We start from the raw sequence: 19,158 nt of genomic DNA on the forward strand, positions 1-19,158 counted from the left end.
TTCCACTTGATTATCAAAGAACAGATCGACACTACTATTACAAAATATTCTAGACAAAGCATGGCCTCTGGTTCAACTTGCATTGTTATCAATGGGCATCGCAGAATGTCTGTGTAAAGGCACTTGTTAATCTTAACATGCTTTTAAAAAAAACGTAAAGCTGGCAGGAGATTTGCCAGATGCGTTCACAAAAAGAATGGATGAAATGGCAAGGATCCCGTACTCTCAATCACAAAGAGAAAATAGAATCTTGGGTTGAATACTTGAATTCATCAGCTAGATAAACACAGAGAACTCGATACCCTTGGGTATCAGCAGGTTATCATTTCATTCCCACTTCAGAAATAAAAGCCGAACCAACCGGTGAAGAAACCAGGTGCTAAAGCTGCTGGATTACCACACCAGGAAAGAGCAAATTGAACAATCCCTGTTTCTAGCCGCATTGCATAACTAAAGTTTTCTCTTTTCGGCGGATCTCAGCCGATGTAGGGTCCGTTTCTGATCTCTTGCAGATTCTACGTGGGTCATCTCTGAAGTATATGTGGCGCCAGCTGAAGGGAAAGCTATGCCATGTGTGTGTCAGCGTGTGTAACCTTTTCAACTTCAAGTAGCTGTCCCTTTTTTTAGTGCGGAAAACAATGAGGGCTAGAGCATGGTCACTTTGGATCACTAGGACAAGTGAGGATCATCAAGGTAAAGTGCCGCGCATTTTATCCGGTTCAACCTACTGCTCTCCTTTTGCCTTTGGCTGCACCAAGAGCCGGCTTCTTCTGAACCCTGGTTGGCAGAATTGGTGGGTGTACTCGTCAGAAAATTCTGAAATAAGGGTGGATGTTGACCACATCAGCTTGATACAAGTATATGTTTACAACATACTTTACAAGAGCTTTCAGTCGCATCAGAAGTAGGCATAGCTAGTAAATGAAAAATGGTAAAGATTTCTCGATCCGTGTCTCTGAAACCGCATATGCGGCCTGAACCTGGTTCAGCTAACAACTGCGTGGTGATAAAGGGAGAACGTGGGCGGCAGCTCCATCAAACAGCAAGTCGTCGTCGTCGTGAGGGATTGGATATAAACCTACTGGAGGTCTCATGTCATGCCGTCCCGTCATCGCTTTAGAAATCCAAATCAGGCCGGGACCCTCGCATTCGGTGGCATTCCCTGTCCTCCTTTTTCACGCCGCTCCGTGTCAGGTGCATGAGGAACGCCGCAGGTGGCACAGGATTTCCGCTGTGCTATGCACATGCACTGTGGGCGCCCGGCGCGCGAGGACGATTCGAGGATAAGAGCGACCGTGCGGAGCGCGTATGCTTGGCACTCGCATTGCATGATCCTTAATTATCCGACCTGCGAGGACGATTCGAGTGTGAGAAAGTGAAGTGGAAGCATGAACTGATGAACCTAGCTTGGGTCTCGATGGCGTTCTGTAGAATCTGACGACTATGTCCAAGCATGGCCTGCTGGAAACGATCTGTAGCCGTGAAGAAGAAACGGCACCTTTTTTTTTTGGAGGAAAAGAAAAAACGAGACCTGAGAGGGCGGAAGAACAGAGAGACACGATCAGCCCATTCCTGGTCACTTGGCCCAACTAACGGACGATCAGCCCATCTTGGCCCACTAATCCTGGCCTATATTATCTTATGTCTTTCTGGGCCAGGCCCAGCGGTAAGGAGGCCCCCGTGCTCTACTGTTCCATTTCCAACTGTTTCTCCTTCTCAGCCGTCTCAATCCATCTGCAGCGTCTAGCAGCACGGTCATCCCCTTCGCTTCGCCTTTTGTCGGTCGGCGAGAATAGCGGGCACGAGGATGTGTACGAAATGAGTTACTGTAAAAGACGAGCGCGGAAAAGATTCACCTGAAAAGGAATCTCGTGTTTTGCACCCGACACGCAAATTCAGCTACTGAAACTCGCAAACTCCTGATGCGGTAAAACAATCAGGTCCTGCGGCTTGCTGCAGGGGCAAGATCTCCCTGCTTCTTACTACAACCCATCAATGGCAACCGACCCATGATACAGCGTCGCCAGATGCTACCAAGGGGGGCGAATCGTCTGCTACTCCACCACCCAGGTCACGGCGATGGGGCTCCTCACGACGTGCTTCCCTTCCCCGCCGCTCTGCTTCCACACCAGGTACCCCTCCGCGCTGTCCTTGGCTGCCGGCGGCGATGGCGCCTCCACGTTCACCCGGAAGCTCCGCTGCTCGCCGAACTCCACGAACGACAGCGTCGTGGGCGCCACGCTGATCTTGACCCCCGGTGGCGCGGCGACCTGCACGGTGTACGCCGAGTTCGGCGTGCCGACGTTGGTCACCGTCCGCTGGAGCACGGCCGACTTGGCGCCGTTCTTGAACGCCACGGCGATCGAGGGGTAGTTGAGGCTGAAGCCCCTGTTCTTCTGGAGCACGGCGCTGCAGTTGACGCCGGTGTGTGAGATCTTGAAGATCTCCATGTGCGTGTACCCGAGCGTGCACAGGTGCGTCACGTAGTCGCCGGGCTGGATGTCGTAGACGAGGCCCGGGTCGACGGCGCGCGCCGGGTTCACGTGCCCGGCGCCCATGGCGAACACGTCGGCCCGGCCGCCGTCGCCGTCCATGATCGCCTTGCCCCTCCGGTCCGTTATGTCGGCGGAGGTCATGATCGCGGACCGGACCATCGCCGGGCTCCACGACGGGTGCGCGGACCGGATCAGCGCTGCGATGCCGCTGACGTGGGGCGCCGCCATCGATGTCCCCGAGAGCACGCTGAAGTTGGACCGGCGGGCGTCGCCCTCGAGCCCCGACGGGCCAAGGTTGCCGGGCCATGCGGCGATGATGTTCACGCCGGGGGCGATCACGTCGGGTTTGAGCACCGACGGGTTCGTCAGGCTCGGCCCGCGCGCGGAGAACAGCGCCACCGCCGGCGCGCGTGCTTGCCCGATCCGCGTGCCGCCGAACACTATCCTCGCCACCGGCCGCGGCGTCGAGCTGATGTACTTCTTGAGCTCGACGGCCTCTCTGTAGCCGACGAGCGTTGCGGGCAGGACGTGCACGTCAATGGAGTCCTCCTGCCGGTTTACCTCGGTATTTGCAAGGATCATGGCCGCGCCGCCTGCTTCTTTTACTGCCTCGCCTTTGTCCGCGCGGCCCGTGATGCCGCGGTTGCATACGACCATCTTTCCGGCGACGGCGGCTTTATCAAGGGACCCCTTGAGGCAGTACTCCGATTCCCGGGTCCCACCGACGGCGTACACCAGCTCGAGGTCCTTCCCGCCTTTTTTCAAACTGGTTTTCACGGGGTACATGGACTCCCCGTACAAGACCCGGCCGTTGCCGAGCCGGACGTATGCCGGGAAGCGGCGGTCCAGGGTGGCGGCGCCGACGGTCAGCACCCACGGCGCCTCGTTCGCCACTGAACTCCGCGCCGGCCCGTTGTTCCCCGCGGCGCACACGACGGAGACGCCACGCGCCGTGGCACGGAAGCTGCCGATGGCGATGCTGTCCTCGAAGAGCGGGATGGGGAATCCGCCGAGGGAGAGGGACAGCACGTCGACGCCGTCGCGCACCGCGTCGTCCATCCCGGCCAGGATGTCGGAGCTGTAGCACCCGTTGAACCAGCACACCTTGTAGGCCGCGACGTGCGCGCCGGGCGCCACGCCGCGTGCCTCCCCGGCCCCGGCGCCCAGGACGCTGGCCCCGGTCACTGCCGCGCCCGCCGCCGTCGACGCTGTGTGCGTGCCGTGGCCGTGCGCGTCCCGCGGCGACACGTACTCGAGCAGCGACACCGCCTCGGACGGGTTGGTCGGGTAATTTGCGCGGTGGCCCTTGGAGTAGAACCGCGCGCCGATGAGCTTCCGGTTGCAGTTGGAGGTGTTGAAGTGCTCCCCGCCCTGGCACACGCCGGTCCAGCGCACCGGCGCCGGCGGCATCCCGCGGTCGTCGAAGCTCGGGCTCTCCGGCCAGACGCCGGTGTCGAGCACCCCGACGATGGTGCCGCGGCCGTACCCGGACCGCGCCCACGCACCGGCGGGGCAGAAGTTGAGCCCCAGGAACCTGTACGAGTAGGTGGTGTGGAGCTCCAGCCGGCGGTCGGCGCGCACCGACGCGACCCCGGGCAGCGCGCGCAGCGCCGCGGCCTCGGCGTCCGCGAGCTGCGCCGCGAAGCCGTCGAACACGGTGTGGTAGGAGTAGAGGAGACGCGAGGACGGCCGCCTCTCCTGCTCCCACGACACGGACCGCTCGAGGAAGGAGCCATGCCAGTCGAGCCTGGACTCGGCGGCGGCCACGGCCTCGCGGCCGCCCTCGTGCGGGTGCAGTTGCACGATGTAGGTCTGCAGCGTCTCCGCGGCGGCGAGGACCGGCAGCAGCAGCAGCAGGAGCGAGCGGCAGATCATCAACACCCCGACGGCCTCCATTGCCGCCGCTGCTGCTCGAATATTGATGGCTGGTTTGGTCTGCGTCTTTGTTGGCGATGGTTGGGGAGACGATGAAGAGAATTCGGTGTGGTATTTGAAGCGGGGTTGCGGAGCGCGGGAGGGGGCGTGAGAATTTGAGACGGGGAGGGAGGTCTCGTGAGGACCAGGCTCGCGGTCACACGGGATGAAGAGGAGGGAGTAAATTCCGCGCCTCGGTCACTGCGGCTGCACACCTCCGTGGGCTCGGCCTCGGCTCCTCCTCTCCTCTGACTGAGTTCCATAATTACGCGGGCGCACACGGGTGGAGAGAGACGGGGAGCGTATCCGCAGTAATTGAAGGATCAGCGCGCAAAACGGATACACACTGTACGCTGCTGGTACTGGCTCGTATGCCTGGCATTGGCATTGGCTAGACGACGACCGTGTTCTCTGTCTCGTCGTTCTGCCGTCTCTCACGCCATTGGATCATGCCATTTATGATGTTCTCCTTAAATTTGCTTCTGTTGCCGAGGTTGCACGCCTCACAGCACCAGCCAAGGGCATTCAGGGATTGCATTGCAGCGGAGGGGAGCTGGGAGCCCGGGATGCGCGAGCAGGGGGGTGGTGTGCGTGCAACGCCCGCGGCTCATTGAATGGTGCGCTTGCGCGGCGCGGCTGGCCGGCCGGCCGGCCACAGCCACAAAGAACTATTTACGCCGATGGCCACAGGCCGGCGCGCGCGCGGCAGGACGGCAGGGGGAGAGGAGCGCCGAGCCCGCCTCTCCAACGTCATGGGTGGGCCGCGGCCGCGGGTTGCTGCAATGCCATGCATTCAAGTCAACACCAGCAGCGAGCGCTCCTCGCCGACCGTGCGTCGCGTTGCTGCGTGTGCTGCGGCTCCGGTTGATCCCGCGCGCCTCGTCCCCCGGTCATGGGTTTGTGTTTCCGCTCCTCATGGCGCTGTAGAGCTCGGCATCTGTATGACTGTATGTCGGTATGCCATCGGAACTGTGATGGGTCGTCAAGCTGTCCTGTGAGTCCACTATGCGTGGCGTGGTACAACAGTACAAGTGTGTATTCTTCAGCCTGGCGCGGTGGCGCCAATGCTTGTTTTTGTCAACGAAGCAAGACTTGTAAAACACTTGCCAGAAAAATCTGGGCACCGTAAGATGGACAAGCAAAGCAAATACGAGTATGTTTCTAAGGGCCGTTTGGCTCCATGGTGTTAAAGTTTAACACCCGTCTCATCGAATGTTTGAATGCTAATTAGCAATATTAAACATAGACTAATTACAAAACTAATTGCATAGATGGAGTGTAATTCGTGAGACGAATCTATTAAGCCTAATTAGTTCATGATTTGACAATGTGGTGCTACAGTAACCATTTGCTAATGATGGATTAATTAGGCTTAATAGATTCATCACGCGAATTAGCACAGGGTTCTGCAATTAGTTTTATAATTAGCTCATGTTTAGTTCTCCTAATTAGCATCCGAACATCCGATGTGACACGGTTAAAGTTTAGCACCTCGTATCCAAACACCCTATTTAGGTGCTCCTTCATGTTTCTTACATGCGTGAATATCTGATACTGTAAACTACTTTCTTCTTTTCGAACAATTGAACAATTCGTACACTAATATCTTACGGTAATGCTAAATATTAAAAAAATCGGACGGCTCCACATATGTTGCAATAGTTAAGCATCGATGTTGCAATTATTGTTTCAGCATGTTTCATGATAAATGTTGTATGAAACATAGTGTTCATGTTGCAACGGAAATTTTCTATCCCAGAGTCGAACAACGTGGTTATTTTTTCGCATATTTTTTAATGTTGCAACTATAAATTTTCGATGTTGCAGATACTTTGGTTTGATGTTGCAACGAAACGTCCGATGAAAAAATTCGCATCAGACGTTCGGACGCTAACAGTGCCGAATATCTTATTGACTACGTGTAGGAGCTGTTGGTATGCCTCCACCATATGCAAGTAACTGCTGAAGTAATTCAGGCACATGTTCTTCTCGTTTTGCAAAGAAGACCGAGTAAAATAATTGCCAGAAAATCTTCTAGAAATGAATGGATTTCCATCAGAAACTTTACGGTAGCGTGTGCATAACTGCACGCACTCGGCAGTGGGAGCATGGTCTCGCGGGCCGTGGCTAAATAGCACGGCCTTTAGTTTTCTCTAGAAAATATTGGCCCAAGCTCCAGATAAGCAGATGGGCTAAATTACATACACGACAGGTTTAGATGGGCCAATTTTCCGTCTCACTGCTCAAATTTCCCGGTCCAGCACGAATCGATCCGCGACTCGCGAAAGCCCCGCGACGAGTCAGTCGATCCGGCAGACCGCCGCCGCCGCCGCCGCCGCCAACCCTCGTTCCAGCGAGCGCCATGGCCGCGGGCGAGCAGCAGCCGCAACTCGGCGCCACGCGGGTCTCCTCCTCCGCCTCCACCGGCTCAGGGAGGCTCGTCACTCCCTTCTGGAAAGGTTCGCCGCGAAACTCAAACCAACGTTTCCTCTGTTGCGAGAACTGCTTCCTCGCCGTGTTTACATGCTGTTTTTCCTACCGATGCAGAGAAGTACGAGAGGGATGCTAAGAGATACTGGGACATCTTCTACAAGCGCCACGAGGACAAGGTTACACTCCTGGCCATGCTTCGTACTTCCTTAGCTAAAGCTTGAGCTTGCGATGGAGATTTGGAATCTGGAGTCTTGTCGGATAGGATCAGCCGAGGTGTTAGGAAGGATGTACTTGAGGAAAGCCACATTCAATTGTTTTGTTTATCAGCATGGGTTGAGCTGGCATATGGTGCTTGAGTAATTGTCTGAACTCTGAACAGCAGAGATTGTGGGGGCATGACCTTGTTGTTACTACCTAGACATGTTGCCTTTTGCTTGTGCAGTGCCACTTATACTAATTTATCATACTTATTCATGGTTTAAATATCAATTGTGGCTGTGGGCTAGGTTTTGCTTTCCTGATACACAAAATGCCATCCTCGATTAGTCCCTACAAATTCTGGTGTCTGAACAAACTTCCTCTATGTTCAGGGTATAATACCTCTCAATGCTAAATTTGTTTTGATGAATCTGTTATATAGTGAATCATGTGAACCTTTGGACCTTGGTTCAAGTTTGCTGTAGCTTTATGTTGCCATTGTCTAACTCCAGTACTTTCTCATATTGCAAACTTGTCCTTCTTTATATCTGTTCTGTCATGTAAAATTTGATTTTATCCCTTGTATTTGTTCAGTTCTTCAAGGATCGACACTACCTGGACAAAGAATGGGGGAAATACTTTGAGGTAAACATAAGAAACAACAGTTTGCCCCCCAATTTTGCCTTAAAGTCCATAATATACATGAAGCTAATATAAGTGTGATCAACATAGGGACAAGATGGAGAAAAGATGGTGATGCTAGAGGTATGGTTGCGTTCTTGTTGGTAATATCAGTGGTCAGTGATCCTGTAAGATTGTTTTCTGTAATTATTGATGTATTGTTGTATCTGATAATCGAACTGTGCAGAAATTTGAGTAGCATCATAAAGAAACGAAATAAATTTGTATATGAACACTCTTTAGTATGAAATTTGGAACCTGAGTGTCTGAATCTTTAACGCATTCCACATTCAGAGCAGCATAGAACCTATAACATTCAGCTTTCAGTCAGTTTTATGCTATAACTTATTATTTCATACCTGCAAGTAGCAATTTGTTGTTATTTCTTGCTTGCATAGAATGTTAGCTTGACTAGTGTGAAGTTCAGTGCAGGTTGGTTGCGGAGCAGGAAACACAATCTTTCCGTTGCTGTCCATATATCCCGATATATTTGTTCATGCCTGTGATTTTTCTCCACGAGCTGTTGACTTGGTCAAGGTATTTGTTTATATAATTCACAATAGGAGCTGAGACGCTGAACAATTGGTCATGTGCTTAGTGTTGTTTTGCCTATTGATGTTATGTCACCATTGTCGGAATGGTGTCTGCAGAAGCACAAGGACTTCAGACCTGACCGGATAAATGCATTTGTTTGCGATATTACATCAGAAAAACTAACCGAGAGTATGGAACCCTCTTCCGCTGATATTGTAACAATGGTAACATGCTATACTCTGATAATGTTTTGTATAATCCATTTGACATCTATGGCCTTTTTATGCATTATTTTCAGTATTTATGAGTGTACAGTACAAACAACTAACATATTAAGCAGATCTTTGTGCTCTCTGCAGTCGCACCAGATAAAATGCCTTTAGTTCTGCATAATGTTAGAAGTGTCCTAAAAGTAAGTACTCCTTTTACATGTAGGCCTTAACCTTTCATTTCTCAGAAGTTATCATATTGACCTAGGGAACTGAGCTGCTGTCTTTTGTATCAGCATGGCGGACGTGTTCTCTTTCGGGACTATGCCTTTGGGGACCTTGCACAGGTTTAATCTCTTTCGTGCTTATTGATATCTTGATATTAGAAATTTATGGCTTTAAAAAAAATCTTATTCTTCTCCTCTTGGCTGTGTGCATTTGTATATCATCATCCATAATCGTGTGTTAAAGGACAGTGTTTGGAAATAATTGAAAGTATAAGCCTGCTTATCTCTATGTTATTTTCAGCTGGACTTCTTGTTAGAAACATTGCTTGAAACACAGGAGCTACCTTATTTTTTTTCCTTTGTTTTCTTTCTCCCCCTTCCTGTAACCTAGCCTTCCCTTAGGTAATCATGCATTCAGAAAAAAAAAATTACCAGAAAACTGTGTGTGTTGCCTCTCTGTGTGTGTGTGTGTGTGGGGGGGGGGGGGGGGGGGTATGCAAATATATTTTCAACCACGCCTTTTAAGGCCATTAGTTGCTCTACCCCAACTTGCTTGGGACTAAAAGCCTTTGTTGTTTTATGTCAAATTTGAATTCATTATGCTCTTATAATATCTATGCTCATCTTGTTAACCAAAATGTAGGAAAGACTTATGTCAAAAGGCCAGCAAATAAGTGAGAACTTCTATGTCAGAGGTGATGGTACGGTGAGTGGATCTCCCAGCATGTATGCTAGTTTGCAAATGATTACCTTAATCATTGAAACACATGTTCTGTGCAGCGTGCATATTACTTTTCAAATGAATATCTGGTTGACTTATTCTCAAAATGTGGGTTTACTCTTGAGGAAATATGTGTGCACAACAAGCAAGTTGAAAACCGTTCACTAGACTTGGTGATGAACAGGTGATTTTTTTGCTAAGTGTTGCTGATGATTTTTACTATATATCTTCACTTGTAAATGAACTCGTACTGAAATGAGTAATCTGTATTCTTTATCCCAAATAATGATATTCTCTGTAACATTTTTAGAATAAAAATTTAACAAGGAACCAAAGTCGCTGATCGTATATGCATTTCAATATGGTAAATTGAATTTGCAGAGGGCTGTGTACATTCTAAAAAATGTGTTATTCTATTATTTTCTTTTGCTTAGTCTTTGCTTTCCTCTATCATCAAATTGCATTATATTAAGTTTTACGTAGCATAAGGGGTTGAGGAAATCAAGTATCTAGTATAATGTATATGTATTGTGCTGGGTCCTAGCTTGCTTACATTTAATGATTTAAATATGTCAAGTACCCTTCGATTGATAGTAGATAGCATGTACCCGGTTCCTTTCCTGCATTTGCCAGTCTTTTTCATGCGCCACTGTTATTTTTCTTATATTTATATGTGCTGTCTGCAGTTAGTTTTACTAACTCTTTTGTCTTTTCTGACAAGTGCCTGAAATTCTGTATTGTTTATCTTATTTAGGAATTGGATCCAAGCTACCTTTACCCTCAATTCAGCTGGTCCTCAAGGTCTGAATGATCAACATGACCTCACCGATGTGTGTGAAGGAAAAGAGGACAAGCTAGTTGCTGACTCTTCTGAGAAGAAAAACAGTAGTGAAGAAATTGATCTTTCCGAGGATTTTTGCAACATGTTTGGGGCATCACACAACCTTGACGAGGTAAACAGTATTTATGGTTCCTGTGCTTTATTGTCGTCAAATTCAACCTTGTACTGCGGTGAAATTATTAAACTGCATGAAGGAACTAATTGAGGACCACATTATACCGGTCTCGTCTAGACTAAATATTTAAAGTCAAAACAAAGATCTTACTAGGAACACTTTGCCTGAAAAAGAGCAATAATTCAGGAAGTTTGGTAAGTGGCTCTAAAGACAGGAAGTTTGGTAAGTGGGTCTAAAGAAGCAGAACAAGAGTTTGAAAAGATAACCACAAGAAATAGGAAAGAAACTGAAAATTTCTGTTCTGAATCCTTCCCTGTTCATCCGAAACACGTTAATGAACACAGTAGATTTGCTATTAAATTTGTGGTTTGGGGGATGATGACTCACTTATACAATGATACATGTCCCTCTTTGGTTTGCACCCCCATGGGCTATGGCTGCCAAGGCATGCAGATGCAGGCAGCTGCTGATTTTACTGCAACTGCAGTCTGCTGTCTTCTAGATCCTTATTTTGTCTTGAGTCTGTTTGTACTTACAGCATTACTTCAGTTGTTGCAGATCAAAATTCAGCACCATATACATAAAAGTTAGATATCCATTTCTGCCAAAAAAATCTGAGTTATTTTTCGCTTTACTTTTCCAGGTTTAACACTGTTATTGTCTTTTGAAGTTATTTCACATGGGCTGTTTTATAGGTACAAATCATTGGGGTCAAAGCAAGAGGTCATGACTTCAAAATAAAAATGCTCACGAAGGAATACCAGCACACCTGCAAATTAACTGGCTTAATGCTTTGGGAATCAGCTCAACTCATGTGCGGTCTGTTAGCAGAGAATCCTTCCATTGTTGCAGGCAAAAGGGTCCTGGAGCTGGGCTGTGGCTCGGCTGGCATCTGCTCGATGGTTGCTGCAAGTTACGCTCAGTTTGTTGTAGCTACAGATGGGGATGCAGAATCACTGGACCTCCTTAGACAGAATATCTCCTCTAATTTGGAGTCTAACTTGCTTGACAGAATTATGATTAGGAAGTTATTTTGGGGCAACAAAGATGATGCGAGGGCAGTCAGAGAGCTTTCTGGCAATGACACAGGTTTCAATTGCATAATAGGCACTGACGTGACCTACAATCCCGATGCTATACTTCCTCTCTTCAAGACTGCCAGGGAGCTCATTTCTGACAAATCTGACGAGGATTCAAGGGCTGCTTTTATTCTCAGCTACATTCAGCGCCGTGTTGATGAGAATTCTATCCTTTCTAATGCAATGGCCCAGGGTTTCAGGCTTGTGGACAAATGGATAAATGGAGTTCATGACAGTAATGGTATTATTAGCTCCTGGTTCTCCGGTAATGATGTTTGCAGTGCTTACCGGAACATAACACATTCGATATTGTATTTTGAATTGTGAGAGAGAAGGACGTCTACCAGGATTCATGGTTCCTGTGTAATCTGAAGTATATTTTGTACCAACTGCACTAAGCATATGGGGAAACGTTTTGAGAACTGTTTTAACAACTGTATTGTTACTGTAATTATTTTTTCTGCTTAAGTTAAGTTATCGGTATCATGTACGAAATGATTTCTAAGTAGTTTGATTTTACCAAGTTTTTTTAATCAACGTTCAGGTGGCCGGGACCTATACCAGAAGACATGCATATGCAGATATGCTGAATCTTTGTTGCGTGCTCAGAAGTTAAAATGTTTTTGTTAGGATAGATTCAGCGTCAGTTTCTGGAATAAGACATGCTTATGCAGATGATCCTTTGTTAAGGTGTTTGAAGAGAGGTCAGGTAGAGTTCGTTGTAACGTCGACAGGTCCAGAAAGGCTAACTGAGTAGAAAAGGCAAAAGCACACGAAGACGTTGGTGTTTCATACTTCATTGATCTATAGAATGGAGATTATTACAGAGAACAAGAAAAACACGGAGGAAATAAGATGAATAAAACAACTACCCTAATGTCAATACGTTACAGAAATAAAGGAAAACGTAGAGTAATCCATGCTGATCGCCAGCCTATAGTACAGGGATCAGTCGTAAAGATCATCTTCGGCGTCGGCGTTGGCCGTGGCAGCAGGCTCCGCCGCTTGGGGCTGCTTGGAGAAGCGGAACTCGCTGCCGAATCCCCGCGACTGCTGCAGCGTCTGCGCGAACGCCTGGTACTTGCGGACGTCCGCGTAGCTGACGCTCCTCCGCGCGAACCTCATCGACTCCTCAAAGTGGATGGCCTTGATCTGCGCCGGCTCCTCGTCCTCGGCGCCGTCCACCGCCATGTCGTCCGGCCTCTCCTTGGCCTGCCTCTCCCGCTCGATCTCCTTCTCGATGTCCTCGCGGATGGCGTACTTGCACGCCCTCTGGCAAATCTCCGTGATGTCGGCGCCGCTGAAGCCCGCCGTGAACTTGGCCAGCGCGCCGAGGTCGACGTCCTTGGCGACGGGGGACTTCCTCAGGCACGCCTTGAATATCTGGTGCCGCGACGCCTCGTCCGGCAGCGGGATGTAGATGAGCTGGTCGAGGCGGCCGGGGCGGAGCATCGCCGGGTCGATGATGTCCGGCCGGTTGGTGGCGCCGATGACGAACACCGTCTTCTTGGCGTTCATGCCGTCCATCTCCGTGAGCATCTGGTTGAGGACCCTGTCCCCGGCGCCGCCGGCGTCGCCCACGCTGCCGCCCCTCTGCGTCGCGATCGAGTCGAGCTCGTCGAAGAAGAGGACGCACGGCGCGGACTGGCGCGCCTTGTCGAAGATCTCGCGGACGTTGGCCTCGCTCTCGCCAAACCACTTGGTCAGCAGCTCGGGGCCCTTGACGCTGATGAAGTTGGCCTGGCACTCGTTGGCGATCGCCTTGGCGAGCAGTGTCTTGCCGCAGCCGGGGGGCCCGTAGAAGAGCACGCCCTTGGAAGGGGACATGCCGAACATCTCGAACTTGTCCGGGTGCTCCACGGGGTACTGCACGGTCTCTTGAAGCTCCCGCTTGACGCCCTCGAGGCCGCCAATGTCGGCCCAGCTGACGTTGGGCACCTCGACCATGGTCTCGCGTAGAGCGGACGGGTTGGTGCCGGCGAGGGCAGTCTTGAGGTGGTCGTTGGTGATGGCCATCGAATTGAGAATCTCCGCGTCGATCGTCTCGTCGTCGAGGTCGATCACGTCCATCTTCTCCCTGATGCACTGCAGGGCGGCCTCGGTGCACAGGGCGGCGAGGTCGGCGCCGACGTAGCCGTGCGTGTCCTTGGCGACGACCTCGAGGTCGACGTCCTCGGTGAGCTTCATGTTCCTGGTGTGGACGCGCAGCACCTCGAGGCGGCCGACCTCGTCCGGCACGCCGATGTCGATCTCGCGGTCGAACCTGCCGAACCGCCTGAGGGCGGGGTCGATGCTGTTGGGGCGGTTGGTGGCGCCCATGACGATGACGTGCGCCCGCGCCTTGAGGCCGTCCATGAGCGTCAGCAGCTGGGAGACGATGCGTCTCTCGACCTCGCCGTGGGTCTTGTCCCTGTTGGGCGCGATGGAGTCGATCTCGTCGATGAAGACGATGGACGGAGCGTTCTTCTCGGCCTCCTCGAACGCCTTCCTGAGGTTGCTCTCGCTCTCGCCGGCCATCTTGGACATGATCTCGGGCCCGTTTATGCAGAAGAAGAAGGCCCCGGTCTCGTTCGCCACCACACGGGCGATCAAGGTCTTGCCGGAGCCGGGCGGGCCGTAGAGAAGGATGCCCTTGGGAGGCTTGACGCCGATCGACTTGAACAGCTGCGGGTGACGAAGTGGCAGCTCGACCAGCTCCCTGATCTGCGCCAGCTGCTTCCGCATCCCGCCGACGTCATCGTAGCCGACGTCGTCGAGCCTCTCCTCGTCCTCGCGCTTGACGGGCTCGCCCTCGCAGACGATCTCGGTGTTGTTCGCGACGATGCAGTACTCGGCGGCGGGCTTGATGTCGACGACCTTAAAGTCGACGCTCCTCATGCCGCCGCGCACGAGGAAGAGGTCGCCCTTGCGGACGGGGCGGTACGCGTCGTCGAAGTAGGGCTTGAGGTAGGCCTGGACGAGGTCCCCCGTGATGCCCTCGACGGTATCGTCGAGGGGGAGGACGTGGACGGCCGCCCCGTACCTGGCGTCATGGCACTGGTGCACGGACACGACGTCGGCGAGGCGCACCCGGAGGTTGGAGCGGACCACCTTGTTGATCCTAATCTTGTTCTCGCCGCACTCCTCGTCCAGCATGGCCATGCAGATCGTGTCGCGGCGGCGCTTCCCCTTGAGCAGGATGATGTCGCCGGAGAAGATGGAGAGCTCCTCCATGGTTGCAGGGTGGAGGTTGCAGACGGAGTTTTCGTCGGTGGTGGCCTCCTCTACCACCAGCCGGTTCGCGGCTCTCTTCTTCGTAGCGGTAGGAGTAGGACAGGACGACGCGGCGGCTGCGTCGTCGGCCATGGTGTTGTGTTAGCGAGACAGGCTTTTGTTTCTCGACGCTGCACGCTCTCTTTTGTCAAGCGCGCGCCTCTCGAATCCTTCGATTCTGGCTGCGTTTGGTAGGGAGGGCTGGGGGCTCGGGGCTTTTTATTGCGGCTGGGCCTCCGTTGGCAAGCCGACTCGGAAAGGAAGAGAGAGGAAAGGAAGAGAGAGTAGTAGATCGGGAGACGGCTGGGCCGGAGGAGAGGAGATCAAAGACGTTCTCGGACACGGCTGGGCCTCCGGTATGCAATGGCGCCAAATAAAACTCCGCCTTCTTCTTGAAAATTATACGTGTAAGTATTTGTCATCGTTCATATACTATTCCACATTTTTTTTGAGCGCTCATATACTATATTCCACATGTGCGGACGCAATAGCGCCCGGTGGATGGCAGCGCGAAACACGAACAATTAGGGGGTGACACGGACTCGTTACCAGCTCCAAGTCCCGAGGGGGATCGGAATCACACACGTTTCGCGAGCTGACGCCGACTTGCGAAAAATCTCCGATGGCGTCGGCGTCACACATCGCCCGCGGGCCCGCGTGACAGAGTCCCTTGCACGGCACGCGCGAGCATATTCCCCCCAGCCCCAGGCACCCACGCATGCAGACGGACGGCTGAGCACTGAGCAGTAGGCGGCGCCGATTATTTCCAGGAGAGCCCCACCGCCGAGCCTGACCCGGGCGTCGCCATCGACCCCGCGGCCAGCCAATGGAGCAGCCCGTCGCGCTGGACCGGAGCTCGGGGATGCCGACCCAGCCGCCGCAGGTTTGACCTGCCGAAAAAATAAGAAGGGGAGCGGAGGGGGTGGACTGGGAGAGGAGGGGAAGCAAGGAGCGAGTCCGCGATGGGCGGGTGGGAGTGGTTCTGCTGCGGCCGATCCAACGCCGGAAGCGCCGAGGTCCGGCTCCCCGAGCCGTTCCACCTGCCGGCGACCTTGCCCAAGTGGCCGCAAGGTTTGGGGCTTCCTCTCTCTCTCTCTCTCTCCTTCTCCCTCCCTGCGCCTTTCCTTTCCCTGCTTTCGTTCACTGAGCGTGATGATTTGGTTGTGGAACCAGTTGGTGGGTTGCTGCTGGCTGTTGGGCTGGGTGTGTGTTTCGTGGTTGAGTTGCATCTGATCGGTATGAATTACTGCTAGATTCGTTGCGGTCCGTTGATAATCAGCCGATTCTGTGTGTTCGTTTCCCCTGTTTCTCACGGAGAGATTGATCCATTATGACTGGTAGGATTGGTTTGGTAGTTGCTTCAAATTCTTCCGATCTGACTGCAGTATGATGAAATCCACTTATTGACAAGTTCTTCGAAGTTAAGAGCGTTGACTTAACTGTAGTTGAACCTATGGAAATAAAATAAATACAAACCCACAGAAGATGCCAATCTTTGCAATTTGAGTGATATTTTGGCTGTTTGCGCCATCGATTTCCTTGATCCATGAGCTTAATATACATGAATTATTGCAGTATTATCATGGTACTGCCTTGTTCCTATGTTATTTTGTGCTAGCTAGCGACAAAGATGTTAAATGACTGAATAAAGTGGTGAAACAGTTTGGCTATGATCAGTCTGCTTTACTTTGAAATCTTGGCAACTATCTTGCAAGGTAGCAACTAGCAACCTGTATACTCAAAGGTTTCGCTCCTCTTGAGGGGGTCTGAGTATTTTTTTTTTTCAATCATATAGTATCACTGTATAAGAAATATCTACCTGTTTACTTATTTGCAGGGAGCAAAATATGTGATTAACTTATTTTGTACATGCGACTCAGAATCGTTTGTTTGCATTGATTTAAAACTGGAATCCTGTTCCTAGTCAGCCAACAAAAAAATAGATATATGTATTGCAGCGCTTGGCTTTATTTTGCCGGATGGATTGCTTTCCTGAGCATTAGAATCTTTTACTAACTTTCTTGAGCAACTCCTTAACAGGAGGGGATTTCGCTAAGGGCACAATCTGCATAGGAGGGCTTGATGTTGTGAATATTACCAAATTCCGGAGTATATGGAGCTGCTCAGGAGCTTCATTTTATGAGCCAGAAGGAGTTCCTGATGGTTTCCACTGCCTTGGGCACTATGCCCAACAGAATGACCGACCCCTACAGGGATTTCTTCTTGTCGCAAGGGAAGCGGCTAGCCACCTACTGATTAGTAGCAAGCCGGCCCTTGAGAAACCATTAGATTACTCCCTTGTTTGGACCAATGCTGCCTTAAATGAAGATGACAACAGCGAATGTGGTTGCGTCTGGTTGCCATCTCCACCAAATGGGTACAAAGCCCTTGGCTATGTGGTTACTAAAGGACCCAAGAAGCCCTCGCTGGAAGCAGTTCGATGTGTGCGAGATGACCTAACAGACACGTGTGAAAATTTCCACTCAATTGTAAATCTGGAAAATGCATGCCAAATCTGGAAGACAAGGCCTTGCCACAGAGGGGTGAAAGGACATGGTATACCGGTCGGTACATTCTCATGTGAAACTGATCCAACGGAAAGCGAGGAATCAATAATTCCCTGCTTAAAAAACTTTGACTCGAATTTGAAAGCCATGCCTAATTTGGAACAGATCAATGCTCTGATCAAGCACTACGGCCCTACTGTTTTCTTCCATCCACAAGAGACCTACTTACCATCATCAGTTTCTTGGTTCTTTGAAAATGGAGCGACACTGCACAAGAAAGATATAAAAATGGGAGATGCAATACTCCCTGGTGGCTCGAACCTGCCTGCTGGTGGGATAAATGATGGTGAGTATTGGATCGATCTCCCTGATGATGATAGGAATGAGTATGTCAAAGTTGGCAATCTGAAGAGTGCTGAGCTATATGTTCATGTGAAGCCAGCTCATGGAGGGACCTTCACTGACATTGCAATGTGGGTATTCTGCCCATTCAACGGGCCCGCAACGATCAAGGTTGGAATTGCAAGCTTTGCTCTACAGAAAGTTGGTAGGCATATTGGAGACTGGGAGCATTTCACCCTCAGAGTGAGTAACTTCTCAGGTGAGCTGTCATCTATCTACTTCTCGCAGCATAGCGGGGGTGAATGGGTGGATGCTTGCAAGTTGGAGTTCATCTCAGGAAACAAAGCAATTGTGTACTCGTCGAGGAATGGACATGCAAGCTATGCCCACCCAGGCTGCTATCTGATGGGGTCTGAGAAGCTTGGTGTTGGAGTAAGAAACGATGTGGCCCGAAGTGACTTTTCAGTTGATTCAAGCACACAGTATAAAATCATCTCTGCAGGACATCTGGGAGACGCTGTTGTCGAACCATGCTGGCTGCAGTACATGAGGGAATGGGGACCGACCATCACATACAACTCGCGTTCAGAGATAGACACGGTTCTTAGCTTCCTACCGTTCTTCCTCCGGTTCACAGCGGAAGCAATATTTAACAGCCTTCCGGCGGAATTGTACAAGGAGGAAGGTCCTACAGGACCTAAAGAGAAGAACAACTGGGAAGGCGACGAGAGGGGCTAGTCTTTGTGGCCTTCATTATTTATCCCAGCTACCTTTATCTGTACCTTAAAGATGTATTTGATGAAAGATTGCTGTGCTATGATAGGACATTTTAGTTTGACATATTTTTAGGCCAATGGTGGTACAGCTTGAGGATACAGTGCGCTTGTCAGGTTAGATACATTGCACTGTTTATCTAGCTCAACACAGTGTGTGACTGCCAAATTGAGCCTTGTATTGTACTGCTACTATATTTTATATTTGGCAAGAGCCACAAATGTAGTTTGGAATCAATGATCTTGTGAGTTCTTGTCTTCGAGTAAAACATTTTGCAAAGCCTTTCTCTGATGCATCATCAGTTTTTTTACTGGGATGGTTAAATAAACAAACAATGGATTGGTTCAATGCTATAATTTGAAATTCTAACAAAGGCACGTAATAGAACGGCAAAAATGACGAGTACACAAGCACCGCGCGCGGTGGCCTGCGTTCTCCGTGGGTGACTGGATGTGGGTTGCCTCGTCTCCCTCGCCAGCCATACACGCTGCCCACACTGAGAGGGTGTTGGGATTCCCGAGCTAAATTTTAGCTCCTGTCACATCGAATGTTTGACACTAATTAGGAGTATTAATATAGGCTGCCCACACTGAGAGGGTATTTGGATTCCCGGGCTAAATTTTAGCTCCTGTCACATCGAATGTTTGACACTAATTAGGAGTATTAATATAGTCTAATTACAAAATCAATTTCACAACCCCTAGGCTAAATCGCGAGATGAATCTATTAAACAATTAGTTCATGATTTGACAATATGGTGCTACAGTAAACATTTGCTAATAATGGATTAATTAGGCTTAATAGATTCGTCTCGCGATATAGACTAGGGGTTCTGC

At 50.6% G+C, this 19,158-nt stretch overlaps 4 protein-coding genes across 4 annotated transcripts; 2 read left to right on the plus strand and 2 right to left on the minus strand.

Moving 5' to 3' along the window:
- Positions 1-1,851: 1,851 nt before the first annotated feature.
- LOC117836411 (subtilisin-like protease SBT1.2) lies at positions 1,852-4,614 on the minus strand. The gene has a single exon (XM_034715835.2). It carries the CDS (start codon positions 4,389-4,391, stop codon positions 2,055-2,057), a length of 2,337 nt encoding a protein of 778 aa, XP_034571726.1. The 5' UTR covers positions 4,392-4,614; the 3' UTR covers positions 1,852-2,054.
- A 2,062-nt stretch (positions 4,615-6,676) lies between these two features.
- Positions 6,677-11,881, plus strand: LOC117835817 (uncharacterized). Its single transcript, XM_034715134.2, has 12 exons — positions 6,677-6,868; positions 6,957-7,018; positions 7,635-7,685; positions 7,773-7,805; positions 8,154-8,258; positions 8,372-8,479; positions 8,596-8,667; positions 8,761-8,811; positions 9,335-9,397; positions 9,472-9,596; positions 10,167-10,365; positions 11,064-11,881. Exons 1-12 carry the CDS (start codon positions 6,772-6,774, stop codon positions 11,772-11,774), a joined length of 1,677 nt encoding a protein of 558 aa, XP_034571025.2. The 5' UTR covers positions 6,677-6,771; the 3' UTR covers positions 11,775-11,881.
- On the minus strand, positions 11,878-15,094 carry LOC117837233 (cell division cycle protein 48 homolog). The gene has a single exon (XM_034716821.2). It carries the CDS (start codon positions 14,790-14,792, stop codon positions 12,396-12,398), a length of 2,397 nt encoding a protein of 798 aa, XP_034572712.1. The 5' UTR covers positions 14,793-15,094; the 3' UTR covers positions 11,878-12,395.
- A 516-nt stretch (positions 15,095-15,610) lies between these two features.
- On the plus strand, positions 15,611-18,559 carry LOC117837234 (hypothetical protein At1g04090). Its single transcript, XM_034716822.2, has 2 exons — positions 15,611-15,770; positions 16,740-18,559. Exons 1-2 carry the CDS (start codon positions 15,662-15,664, stop codon positions 18,284-18,286), a joined length of 1,656 nt encoding a protein of 551 aa, XP_034572713.1. The 5' UTR covers positions 15,611-15,661; the 3' UTR covers positions 18,287-18,559.
- The last annotated feature ends 599 nt before the right edge of the window (positions 18,560-19,158 follow it).

This window comes from Setaria viridis, chromosome 9, assembly GCF_005286985.2.
Source record: "Setaria viridis chromosome 9, Setaria_viridis_v4.0, whole genome shotgun sequence".
NCBI lineage: Eukaryota > Viridiplantae > Streptophyta > Magnoliopsida > Poales > Poaceae > Setaria > Setaria viridis.

What these genes read in the sequence shown, in the direction of transcription:
- LOC117837233 (XM_034716821.2), bottom strand. Translation starts at nt 14,792, where the DNA reads ATGGCCGACGACGCAGCCGCCGCGTCGTCCTGTCCTACTCCTACCGCT.
- LOC117835817 (XM_034715134.2), top strand. Translation starts at nt 6,772, where the DNA reads ATGGCCGCGGGCGAGCAGCAGCCGCAACTCGGCGCCACGCGGGTCTCC. An exon ending in ATGTTAGAAGTGTCCTAAAA is followed by an intron (nt 8,668 to 8,760) that starts GTAAGTACTCCT and finishes CTTTTGTATCAG; the next exon opens with CATGGCGGACGTGTTCTCTT. An exon ending in CTAGACTTGGTGATGAACAG is followed by an intron (nt 9,597 to 10,166) that starts GTGATTTTTTTG and finishes TATCTTATTTAG; the next exon opens with GAATTGGATCCAAGCTACCT.
- LOC117836411 (XM_034715835.2), bottom strand. Translation starts at nt 4,391, where the DNA reads ATGGAGGCCGTCGGGGTGTTGATGATCTGCCGCTCGCTCCTGCTGCTG.
- LOC117837234 (XM_034716822.2), top strand. Translation starts at nt 15,662, where the DNA reads ATGGGCGGGTGGGAGTGGTTCTGCTGCGGCCGATCCAACGCCGGAAGC. An exon ending in CTTGCCCAAGTGGCCGCAAG is followed by an intron (nt 15,771 to 16,739) that starts GTTTGGGGCTTC and finishes ACTCCTTAACAG; the next exon opens with GAGGGGATTTCGCTAAGGGC.